Source organism: Sinohyriopsis cumingii, chromosome 6 (assembly GCF_028554795.1).
Source record: "Sinohyriopsis cumingii isolate HCF-2022 chromosome 6, ASM2855479v2, whole genome shotgun sequence".
Taxonomy (NCBI): domain Eukaryota; kingdom Metazoa; phylum Mollusca; class Bivalvia; order Unionida; family Unionidae; genus Sinohyriopsis; species Sinohyriopsis cumingii.
In genome coordinates, this window is record NC_142966.1 from 26,356,787 (window position 1) to 26,370,847 (window position 14,061).

Consider the following 14,061-nt stretch of genomic DNA (forward strand, 5'->3'; position numbering starts at 1 on the left):
TATGATGCTATTTTATGTTCTAGAATCGAGCGGCGAGGTTTATATGAGGAAATACCTACCTGCTTTAATTTTCATGCGTCAGACGATCACTAAATTTTCTAAGTGCTCATCGGCGACAACCTCGGTTAAAGTACAAATCACAAGCTAAATAGGTTAATTAATGCTTTAAAGGGTATTCCTGTTACGTCTAGTTTTAAAAGTGTGTCAAACGTGGCCCAGACTACTGGCACAGAAGCACATTCAAATTGTAATTCATTTGGAATACAGCTGGAATCCATTTAAAAATAATCTGTAAGTTTGTGTAATTATGTAAATACTTTTAGGACTATTTTGATTTTAATTCACTCTACTGTACGTTCTTTCTTCATTTTCACGTTTTATTGTACGGAAATAACTTATTTGTAGAAATGTTTAAACCTTGCCCATTTTTGCACTCTCTTGTTACCTATTTAAAGACCATATGGTAGTAATACTTGTGATGGGCTAGATTGTTTTAATTTTCAGCAATACGTTATCATACACATTATATTATCAACCTGGATATATTGACACCATATATAGTGTGTTCCATTTGTGTATTAATGGAACGAAGAAATTCTTATGTGCATATGAGTAAATATTTAAGCATTTTAATTGGAACAAATTGTTTTATTTATTTTTATTTCTATACAGGTGAGTAAATATTTAAGCGTTTTCTTTTTGGAACAAATTGTTGGGGTTTTTTTATATTTTTACTGGCAGGATGATACAGTTTATATTTTCTTCAATTATGTCTCCCTCAGTTGTTTAATCATAATGAATTTTTTATTCACTATATCAAACATGTAAAATTCTCTTGTCATACAAGATGTTTGGTCTCTTCATTTTTTAGATGGAACAATTAGAACAAACTATTGATTTTACGTCATCTTTCAGTTAATGGTGTCGGTATTTCATTTAATACTAGCTGAAAAGGGCTTCATCTTTTTGATATGGTTGTGCATTTGAGTTTCCTTTTCATTTATCGGACCTTCTTAAAAACGTTTGAGCTACGTTGGCCCAAATTTTATGTACGTATAGCCCATGTTACGTTATGTTAAATTCTGCATGCAACTGTACAACCTATTATTGTTATTGGTTTTCTTTGAGCATTACACTTTTATTTGATGGCGGATTCCAATACATGAAAGCTGCAGACATGGAAAATAACGTTTCATTATGTACTGATATTGAATCGCAGCATTTTCAATATGTTGTCAGACATATATGAAAGTAAAAGTATTAATACCGTTTATTAGGTAGTTTAGATATATGTTAATGGATTTATTAACTACTATTTTATATGATATGCATCATTAATGGCTGCTATACATTCATAATGATTGATCTCTGAATTTTGCAGGGACTGGCTTCATACGTATTATGTTAATTGTCGTAACTTGGTCGAAGATTACTTTCAAGTAGTTGTTCTTGTTTTATTGTAGGAACCTGTACAATGTGCACAAGTAAATATGGCAGTTCAAACATTTCGATAACGTAACATTTCAGGCAAGTACTATCTTAAATACTAAGATACAATTTCATCTTATTTGCGTAACTTCTAGCTTGGCCCAAATGATGTCACTTCTGCCGATTTCTCCTCGTCTTTCCAATGCTTTTAATGTTATACTTTTCTTAATTGACTACTCTAAATCCGAAACATCGGATGTTACACACACATGTATGTTATTTCCGAACTCCATTGTTTATTGATGCAGTTCATGTTTCAAGTCTGGATTTTGAATGTGACCATAACGACTGGTTCAAGTGTACATGATGGATTGATCATGTTTGTTAATCAGGCAGAAAGGACTTAAAGCGTAATCCTAAGCCTGTACGACGATGCTTCAATTGTGGATGAGAGTACTTTCCTTGCTTATTGCTGGGATAGCAACAGGTGATGTTAGAAGGAATTTAATAATATATGTAACATAATGGCTCCATGCGGCACATTTTAATATATTATAGCTGATCACACGTGCCAATGAAACATTGCCTCGTACGATCACACGCGTACTAACTAAAACTGTATACCCAGTTATGTTTTCCATTTATAGTTGTTGGGTCATCTAGACAGAGTTTGTTATATAACACATGCACTTTTGTTCCAATGTTTAGCTCCGAAATGTTCGAATCATTTATATGATCTTTTCAGCGATTGCTTATATGTATCCTGTCAAACACCATTAGATTTGAATAGTCATTTCTACATGTTAATTAAAAGAATTTTGAGATATATACAGCTTTTGCACACAAACCTTAATGTGGATCGAATCTAATCTTTTCCCGTTTATTTTAATTGTATTTTATCTACAACGAATTAACTATATTTACTAGCGCACATCAGCAAAAACCTGCAAACGATCACTGTTTATTCACCTTTCAGGCATCTATTATGAACTAAAATTATAAGATTAAACTTGAAGATAAATGTACTGAAATTATCTTAATGAGCCCATAGTTGTGTCATTGTTTCCAAATGCACCACATACATAAGTACGTGTACATTCCGGTAACTTGTAAAATATTGATTTTCAACGAAGCATTCAGTATGCATATCCATACTAACTACATTGCTTGTTTAAATACAGGCAATGTTCCAATTGAACCTGACGGAGATGTATTGGACGCTATAGCTGGAGAAACGTTTTTAGTGAAAACATGGGCAGAGAACCGTCAACTTAAGTCCATTACTGTATCAAGTGACAACGTTATCCATTTGACAGCGTTCTTCATTAAAACTAAGCTCACAATTTCAAAGGACCAGCAAGGTGTCATTCTGCTGAAATATAACAATGCTACGAGGGAAATGTATTTGATATTAGAAAACTTTAGCAAGAAGGATGAGGGCAGATATAATGTGGAAGAAATAGTGGCTGACACAAGCCCGAACGCTTTTGAGAGAAAAGATGGCAAATGGAGCTTCAAGTTGAACGTTATAGGTATGTTAGATAACATATGTCAGGTATTGACAGCAGCAGCAAATTAAATGTGGCACTAACATATAAATATGTTTCGTCTTCTCTGCCTTATTTTTCCTTATATCTGTCCTTTTAGTATCATTATTATTATTCTGTTATTAGAAATAACATTGATAGTAGTAGTATTGTTGTTATTATTATCCAACTACTTCATTTGTAATAAGCATACAAAAACACTTTGACAATATGGGCATCTAACTTTGAAAACTTTCGTATTATATTGACCATGTTTAAAGTCAATATTCACATATGTATATGATTTAAATGAAGCTAAAGATGCATACGTTTAAAGCAAATCGTATACGTTCACTTTGCTATCGGGAGTCAGATTGTATTGTCATGCATTACGACGATAAGCGAAATTGCGTTACATGTAGATTTTGTTATAAATTGTCTTCACTCTTGATAACATGGTTTGATTTATTAGAAGTAAGGTAAGCTAAAATGATAATGCATCCAGTTGAAATTCAATAATGACCTGCTACCAGTGATAATATAAATTCTGTCTTTAATTCCTCAATAACAAGGTGAATTCGTTAATATAAAGATAGTGTTTAATAAGCAACATTTAACGGGTAATTTACGGAAAATGGACCATCTAATTGAATAATAAAGAACTTGTAAACAGAGAGGGAAAACAGAAATAAAGAAATCGACGGCTATGTTGATTTCATATTCCTTTTTAACTGTCCACTTCACAAATATATATCGGAAACTGAGAATCCATTTTTACCGAGAAATTAAAGAAAGTTAAAAAAAAATGGATGTAACGTATCAAAGCTTTGCTTATCTAGATTTTGTGATACTCTCAAGAGAGTGTATCGATTCCATAAAACAAATGTGCTCGTCATAAAGAAAGTTTAAGAGACATCACCTCAGTTCAGAACAAAATAAATGCAGGATGGTCTAATAGAAAGGATTTCAAAAGTCAAAGACGACATAAGCAGTCCAGAAGAATAAATTGTTCCTACTAAACTTTTGAAGGAGAATAATCAGGAAAACACTGTAAGTCATACAAAACAAGAAGGAACCACATGGTAATTACATGAATGGAATTAACACTGATGACAAACGGTTTTACAGTACATTAAACAGGCTTGAAATCTATACCAAAAACGCACCGTTCATATCTACGGTTTGAATGAACAAAACAATAAGAAAGTTAAGACAAGTGTATTGAAAAGGTGGTAAATCTACTTAATCGGAACACGGAGGGTCTCATGAAAAATAATAACATCAGTGTAGTTCATTGATTTGATAATTTCATAAAGGCCAAAAGATCAAGATGTCATTAAACTAAATGTCTTGAAGAAAGGAAGATGCCAACGTTCGCGGTGACAGTCGTAAAAGAAGATGTTACAAAGCAAACCAAACACGTTCCTAACGAACTAATTAAGTTAGATTAGATTGACGAAAGACAAAATATTTATTGCATCAATTTTTATTAGCACGGCAACCGTAAAAAAAGAGAAAAACAATATGAGAAGTTGGCGAGTTTCACAACGTTGGACTGAATTGAATGTCTTGTCAACTTTCAATTACCCTTTGTTAAAGATTATGGGTTTTGAATTGTGTAGGCTATTGTGGGTAATGATTTAAATATGCGTCGCCCTATTATGAAAACTGATTTCAAGTGTTGTTTATGTCCCTGTGGCTCTTAATTTGTTTATAATGTCTGTGATGGAATATCACACCAGATCCTTTGAGCATTTGTTTCTAAGGCTGTCTACACTATGTTAACAGTCAGTCTGTTTTCGTATAGGTTTCTATAATGTGTTTGTTCTATCATATAGATATACTCCAGATAGATTAAGGCATATTCCATAACTGTTAAAGACAATCCTAAACACCATGTTCTTCTGTTCCCATATAGGCAAAGTATTAATTAGTCGCAAACCTCAAAATTGCTAGTTCGCACTAAATTCAGTGGAATAGGAAGTCTTTGTCTGACTTTATGGTGGTTCTGTATAGCTCCAAGTTGACTTCGTTCTTCGCGTTACCCTGTCCGTTTCAATCCTATTTAATCTGCAGTCCTATCTTGCTTCAAAAACGGCAGTGAGTCATGCAGGTTACATTTAGACATTATATACGGAAATCACAGAGTTAAACGTATCAACATATATCTACCATATGTAGTCATAATTCGAATTTAGAGTAAAAGCTAATATTTCAATATTAAACAACACACATGTTTTAATTGCGGCCAGAGACCTATTTAGATTTTAGGCACACACACCACCCCTCACTGCATCCATGCTCATTCGAAATGGTCGCCTCCGCAAAGAGTAAATAGATTAGAAAAAGACGGGTTATCAACCGTGAATCTTATTTATAATAATTGCTTGTTAGTTTTGCCATCCCTCAAGATTTTTAATCACTACAGCAGTTTCAAAAACAAATATGCAAATTTGAAGCCGTGTGCCTCGGCTTAGTCGCCCTATGTGGAAATATGTCACCGAATAGGGGTGGTTTTAATGTGTCTATGCTGCTTTCAATTATCGTAAGAAACAAACTCCTGAAGCAAAGAAAATATAGTTAGAATCGCGCGGTGGAAGCAACGTAAGTGATATATCGAAGGTTTAGATATACCAGGAGAAAATAAATCAGTTTGCACTCACTTTACACTTATAATATATGATCATGTATCGTTTGAATGACATATTTGCAGATTAGGGCAGTATTAATTTCATAAGCAAAGAAAGAAATCAGCATCAAAATGATAACCAGCGTAGTGCAGACAACATTTTAGAAGAAAGAAGAAAATTGTATTGATTAAGAATATTATATGACACCTAGCGTTGGAAGAATTCGGAAAAGAAGATTAGTGTTAGGATTTTTTTCTTGAACAGATAGGATATTTACATGTGATATTTCTTCCTGCCTTTTCTTAAAAAGTAAATACAATTGCTATAATTACTTATAAGTTAATGGGTAATATGTTTTAAACATATTTGATGTTATTAGCCAATATATATATATATATATATATATATATATATATATATATATATATATATATATATATATATATATATATATATATATATATATATATATATATATAAGAAATATCCCCATTATAGACAATTTAATAAAAAGGGAATATGCACGCTTTATGTTACAATTGTTGTTTTGCCTATACAAATTTATTTGGGATGTTTAGAGGACAGAGTTTGCGTTAGTTTTGTAAAGACTACGCATATTTTGTAAGTCAAAAGATAATATCGTATTGGGGACATAATTTTCTTCGAGCTTCTGAAAGACCCGGTCTTGGGTAAAAGCTTGCAAATTATGCAACGTTTGTCAATGCAGCTGTATGTGCTTCAATATGTGACCTTATTTGAAGTTGCTTACCGGATGGCCCTTGAAATATCTAGGTATGTGGTATGGGAACAGAGTAGTCTCTTCAAATATATACTTCACCCGGTCGGTTGATAAAATATGGTGCAAATCATTCTGGCTGAACAGTTGCATGTTTCGGGTAATTGGTGCAGAAACTTACCACAAAGGCCCTATGAGAAATTCTTGCAGAATAAATGAACATTTTGTATACCATACAATTCATCTTCTCACCCAAATATAAAAAGGTTAGTTAATTTCAATTCATTATTTGTAGTATTCGTTTTCTTTTCAAGACGTGTTTCACTTCGAGCGAACTTAATTAGAAAAACGCAAGACAAATGTATGGTCTGTTATATGAAGATCAGTATCAAACGTCATCGTCTGTCTAGAATTCACATTTTAGACTTTCGCAGAATATTACGGTGTCATATTTTACTTCAAATTATTTTACACAGTATCTCCTGCACACTTCATTTAGTTTCTGCAAACAATCGCTATCGCAACTACAAAAGAACTGTAGAAATCTTAATGAAGGTATTGCCTAAAATATGCCATTTTAAGCTTACAACATTGTTTTACTAATTAAATGGCATGTGACGATATCGGTTCCATCAATTTTTTGTCTTACTATTTATTACAGGTTATTTATATTTTTACTCACGAAACATTTCCCAGCTGTACCATATGGCTCATTTTTTGAAAATTGTTATTTTCCTTTCGTCTCCAGTACAAATACTTGTTTTCAATACACCAGCATTTTTCGTGGCATTATGAGATGTAAATGGTGCTATATTCATTGTAATATTTTACTTTGTTCTGAACCAGAACCTAAAGAGATAAAGGAATGCAATGTTGGAGAGAGCGTCATAATGGAATTCAGAATATCCTCAAGGCTAAGACATTTATACTACTATGACCAGATAGTGACATGCCCTTTTGGATTTGACTGGCATTCACAGCTGCATGGTCGACTGCGGTGCAGTATCAATAATGACAGACACACAGTTAGTATAGAAAATGTCACACAAAGGGATACTGGACTCTATAAAGTGGTCAACTACAACAATGAAACTGAACGATATTACCTCAACGTTACAGGTATTAAAATAATGTATTAAAATTCATTGTATTACACACATTATATGTTCACTGACGAAATAATTATTTCATTCAATAGCCTGTATAATATATCGGGAGTAAAGGTATTGGCCTTTGTGTTCATAACTACATACCTAGTATATATTCCTAATGTTCGTAAAACGCTATTTCTTTTAACCATGATTAATTCAGTAGTTTGTCTTGAATAGGTTTAGCAAACATGTAGCAATTTGATGAAGTAGCTTTAACGTACTGATATTTCGTACCATATTAATAAATAGAGCATACTTAGTAACATCATATTATCGACATTGAGATATGTAATACTCATGTTAAAAGATGTATTTTTAATTTCAAGTAAGTTCATTTGAATTTCACAATGATAACACGAACTTACTCGAAACCTTTTCTTCATCTAACGTTCGAACAATGTTACACTTCCCAGCTAATACTCTTCACGTCCATTACAAATCAGATTACTTTGGGTTAATATAATGCGGCTAATATTAATTTTTCCTTCTTATTACGTTTATTTAGATCAAACAACTAATGCCACTACTGGAGAAAATGTGACTATTGGTTGGTTCTACAGCCAACAAGGAATAAACCGCACACTGCGTATTATTCACTCAAATAATGGGATAATGATGATGTTGCCACCAAACAATGAGCCACAGATTGTGCCTGATTTTCACGAGCGTCTAATATATACCGGGGAGATTTCGAAATGCTACATGTCTCTCACTTTGCTAAATATAGGAAAAGCGGACAGTGGCGTCTATAAAATTGAAACCCTACATGGAAATACTCTATCCGGTTGGAAACGTCTGATTGTGGAAGGTAAGACGAATTCGGCTTGTAATGATTAAATTTGTTTGTTCTATGATTTCCATTAGTTGTGGTATGTAACAGCGAAGACCATACATATAAATATGTTTGTCTATATAGCAGCTTTCTTATAGTTACAGTCATAAGCCACTTCCTGTAAATCTAAGAGTCAATGTATTCAATACAAAAACACTACTTACTCAAATAAAAGACTTTAAGAATTTGCGGGGAATTTCTATGATTAGTGTATACTGATTAACAAATGTAGCTCGACTAACAAATTTAGTTTGCACAATGGAATAAAATACATCCGTGATGGAAATATGTGATAGCCAAACATATTTAGGATCGCGATTTTCAAAAGTAAAGAAAAGTTACACATGTAATGCCAGTAGGCATCGTTTCTCGTCTACTCTTGATATAATTGAAAGTTTCGGTTTTCTGTGCACCATAATAGGACAATAACAATATAGGTGTATGTGTACTTCTTTAAATCGAGTACATCCGGAAAGGAAGAACAATATATACCATACTACTGGTATATCAAATATTTTTCCGCCCATGACGCATTAATACCCAGATATAAATACAGTTTCAACATTAAGTTATATTTCATTAGTAGTCTATAGCTTCTATATTCTCTAAATCTGTGATGAATTTCCACTCCTTAATCATTAGCCTTGTAATAAAATAGCAGCTAAAATATAGTATAATCCCTAATTTACAAATGAATTAAACATTGTGCAGAACTTCATAGAAATCTCTCTCTCTCTCTCTCTCTCTCTCTCTCTCTCTCTCTCGTGCATATGGCAAATAATATGGGGAAGTGTGTAGAATGAGAGAAAAAAGATAACAGAACTTGCACGAAGTAATCTGCAAGAACCACGGACTTCGTGACAGTTAGGTGCAAACGTTATATGGGATTGTAGTACAGTGTTCACAATACAAATGATACAAACTTGCAATTGCCTTTGAAGATGTGTGCAACACATGTATTGGTAAGGAGGAAGATACATACATTTATCGCCTTAAGGCTTTGTTTATATTTATTTATTTCTTCACGTTTTATCGAATATATTAATATAGGTCTAAAAACGTAGTATCTAATATTAAAATGTCCGAAGGCCGACTTACCCTCCCTCAGTCTTTCTTTGTCACTGTATGGGCTGGTAAGGCACTTGACAAGGTGACCGATAAACACAGGGATAGGAAATGAATGAATGCCTTTATGGTAAGTCTCCCCATCACCACCACCGTCTCTCCCCTGTCTCCCTCTCTCTCTCACTCCCCTTTTCCCCTCTCTCTCTCTCCCTCTCTCCCTCCCTTTCCCCCTCTCTCCCTCTCCCCCTCTCTCTCCCTCTCCCCTATATGCCCTCTCTCCCTCTCTCCCCCTCTCCCCTCTCTCTCCCTCTCCCCTCCCCCTCTCTCCTACTCTCTCTCTCTCTCTCTCTCTCTCTCTCTCTCTCTCTCTCTCTTTCTCTCTCTCTGCGGACCTTCCTAGAAGGGCACCAGCGAAAATCTTCATAGCAACGAGAGTGGACCATTTTCGCCTTTATGTCACGATACTATGTCTCTGGACCTATTAGATATGAAAAAAGTAGTCCCACGAAGCAAAGTTAAATGGAAAGTTAGAAACGAAGCTTAGAATCAATTATATGGTAGGAAGCAATTCGAATAAAATCATAATAATGACTTAGATGAACTGTGCAGAGTTCATTCGATCCGTCAATGCGCAGTCGCTTATAACCAACATTAAATGCTTTGGAAATGCAAGTATGTGTATTTTATGTCATTTAAATGAAATTTATGTATAGTGTGTAAGTCTTATTTTTGATATACCACTCGCAGTAAAAACTTTTCATTCAAAAGAAAATCGGCAGACCTAGGTATTTTAATGAAATATCTATACACCACGTGGAATATCAACCATATAGCTTACATACGATAGATAGGTGGGTAGATAGATATATAGATGGGTAGGCAGAACGATAGATATATAGGCAGATAGGTAGCAGAGAGATAGATAGACAGAAGCATATAATCATACAATATCGTATTCATATGCATCTTATACAGGGGCGTATTAACCATTAAGCAGACTAAGCAGGTGCTTAGAGCACCAGAGCCAAAGGGGGAACCACAAAGTTGAGAAAAGGGTGAAAAGAAACAAAAACGAATGAAGATTTGTAAAACAAATTGATAAAACTAGTCCAAATTGATCATACTGTTCAGTTTCTTGATCAGACAGGTCAACAACTAAAATGAACTGGGTCAGCGTGGAAAGGAGCGGGGCACCAAGATTGGTCAGTGCTTAGGGCACCAGTGAGCCTTAATCCGCCCCTGATCTTATATACATATGTTTGAATAGTTTAAAAACAACTTTTATTTAATATGTATATTATGTGTGCATGAAGGGTTATGTAAATCTTGAGAGCGAATAAGTATTACATACTCACATATTATCCGATTAATCTGTTACTTGCTTTCTGGTGTTCTGCACACAGCAAACGGAATGACTGAACCGACGCCTGATTTGAAAGAATGTAAGTATAATCACACCTGTTATTAGTATGTTCTTCATGTCACCGTCTTGTGCGACCCATACTGTGCGGAAATCACAACCAATTTTTATTTTATGTGTTACCTAATACATTCACCTGCCGTAAACATTTTGTTTTTATTCACAACCTCTTAGAATTATAATTATCTGCAAAATAAGTCTGTCCTATGAATATGTAGTAAATAATAATCGGTTAAACCATTGTTTGAATATATTAGTATTATCAGATATTTCCCATAAGTACAAATGTATGGAGACTATCCTCTTAAACCTTGATTTCAGTCGGCCTGAAATTTAGATTCTAGAAGGAGTTTCTCGTCAATTTATTTTCCCTTCAGATAACTGTTTAATTCTAACTAGTACCTTTTAGCAATAAAATAATGCAGGTAATGAGACTGCATTTATAAAATAGCTCATTTCAATTTATATGTGGATGTGAATGCCGAATCAACTCACCAATAAATGTATTTTAACGTGTTTTCGTCTTAAATGTAACTGTCAATACTTATATGTCAACATATTCAAACCGTGACAGTAACTATCACTGCTTTCTTTAAAACCTAGATTTGTTCCATCTTCGAATTTAATAAGATTCCACTTTAGGCCATCTGCCTCTCTCTGACACTTTCTTGTATAAGTTCAAGTACAATACACATCTGCTCTTGTTTTGCTTGATGTAAATGACAGCACAGACTGAGTGCTCTGCAGGACTAATTGTCTTGTACATAGTTAGATTGATAGGGTTGAACACTTAACCAAAAGCATTGTTAGATGAATAGATATTTACCAAAAATATAAATAGAAGTGTGCATAAAGTAGACAACATTTCTAGATATTGAAAAGCTAGAAAACAACATCAACACTTGTGTTTCATATAACGCTCAACATATAACAAACCTTTCTTTAAATCGAGTACATCTGGAAATGAAGAACAATGGGAAAAACTAAGTATTGGAAAGCGTGTTTGAGTGCATAATACATAGAGATGATGTCTACAAATGCGGCCGGGATTGCAGATGTCATGTATGATAATGTCATTGCAATATAATTTATATTTATTCTTCGTTACGATTCCCAGAAAGCTGATTGGCATGCCCGTTTGAAATTATATTGTTGGCCTGTATTAATGCAACCAAACTTACAATAGATAATTTAGCCCCACCCAGTGCCACAAGATTTTGAGATACGCTCAGAGATTTATGTTCAAAATATTTGCAAGCTTATATGGCGTAATGTTGGTTTACGACAACAATGAGGCCAATGTGATCTGATCATATTTTAAGTATATACCCCAAAATGCTCTGATAGAAGAAAAGTATAAAAAAGACAGAAAAATTAAAAATTGTCTCAAATTCACAAAACATCTGAAAATATAAATCTGAATTTTGAATTGTTCGAAATTGTAGTTCTTCTGCGAGCTAGGAGATAGAAATGTGGCCCTGACACATTCCGAATTCACATGAAAGTTGCATTGTATATGTGCGTTGGAATGTTCAAGATGATTCGATTATTCAGGTACTACTGATTAGTTTAAATCACCTTGAGATCCGACAAGCAACGGATCTACGTATGTATGCGAATATTTAGTATTTGAATAACACTGTGATTTAACGCAAGCTTAAAGAAGTTACCATGTTCTTCATTTACATTTCGTATAAACATAGAACATTCATAGCTTTCTGTTGATGTAATTAGGAATATAGGAAACTCTCCTTAGAAAAATTGGAAAGCTGTCCTTTCTTTTGGTCGAAGGTTGTGGGGGGGGAGTTGAAAATAAAAAAGCAAAGACTAGTATTTGGAGATATTAAGCATGCTTTTGGAAGAAATTCAATATTGTTAGACCCTGATGCAGTAGATAAATCAAATATAAATGGGTGAATCATAGTGTGGAATTCAATAATATATGTTTCAAAAGTATGTCAAGCTGGGCTAATTTCAAATCATACGCACACACACAGACACACAGAGATTTATCTATATAGGCTACATACACACAAACGCAAATTTTCATACATGATGTCGATCAAAACTATGTTTGACAACCATGGATGTGGCCACGTCATTTAAAATATTGTTGTAAGAACTTGTACCAACCAAGATTGATTTATCTGTTAGCGTTCATATCACGTATGTCATCGATGAGGTCCATAAACAATATTTCTCTCTCTCTCTCTCTCTGAAGAAATACTTTAAAATATACATATTTGTGATTTCTAGTATATATAAGAATGCATTTCAAAAGCTAAGGAAAAAAACCCTCTTTTATATACTAGTAAAATATATTCTCTACGTAGGACGCATAGGCACTACCCTCCAATTTCGGCATCTGTATATCAGGGCAAAAGTGATAGAACAACTGCAGATTGTTTTAATCTAACCATATGCATATTTCTCTACCATGGATTTCACATTATGCAGTTTGACTATATAGTCCAAGGCTCATATGGTGAATTAATGTAATGATTGCAAATGATAACACATTTCAAAATGGCTGCTCCCATAATTAAGACCAGCACACACGTGAACGTTAATATCGCAAACAGTGTGAACTCAATCTAAATTTACATATTATACATAATACGGAAAATGTATTCATTCATCAGGCAATGACTGTGCGTATGGAGCTTCCTTTTACGATGAAGGCAGTAACTAAAGTGCACGTTTTTGTATTAGTAATTGGACTCAGTATTGCGCTCATTTGTTAGCTCCACTTCTGTAATGTATTATATAATAATTATGTGAACCTGTACCAACCTATTTTTGATATGAATAATATATGTGTGCTTGCTGATAAAGCACTATCAGACATATTTCCATTTATATAACAATTAATAGGATAAAGTAATAATGTAAGGCAAATCCAAATTTAACCCATCACTTATCTATCCTTTAAGTAGCAGCAAGGTCGTGTGTTCGAATACATATTTCGTAACTTGCATATACAATTACTAATATTTAGCAACTGATCATTTACATACATTGGATCAATATAAGAAACCAGAATTAGTAAAAACACTCATTCGTTCATGCTTCAGCGGTTGGTTGTCTGTCATCTTTCGTCTAATCGATAGCGACTTTTATAACTAAATACCATTGATAAAGCAACGTTGAAGATGCACCAATTGTAATGGTAAAAATATGTGCACTTTCAGAAGTGCAACGTTATATTGCTGAAGATTATATAGAAATTCAAAATGAAACTATACATGTAGAATGTTTTCATTTTAGCAGTTT

At 33.7% G+C, this 14,061-nt stretch overlaps 1 protein-coding gene across 1 annotated transcript; it reads left to right on the forward strand.

Annotated features, from left to right (window-relative positions):
* Nucleotides 1–1,776: 1,776 nt before the first annotated feature.
* LOC149796524 (uncharacterized) lies at nt 1,777–10,884 on the forward strand. Its single transcript, XM_089960252.1, has 5 exons — nt 1,777–1,915; nt 2,610–2,960; nt 7,167–7,439; nt 7,977–8,279; nt 10,772–10,884. The coding sequence occupies exons 1-5, from the start codon at nt 1,861–1,863 to the stop codon at nt 10,834–10,836; spliced, it is 1,047 nt and encodes a 348-aa protein (XP_089816378.1). The 5' UTR covers nt 1,777–1,860; the 3' UTR covers nt 10,837–10,884.
* The last annotated feature ends 3,177 nt before the right edge of the window (nt 10,885–14,061 follow it).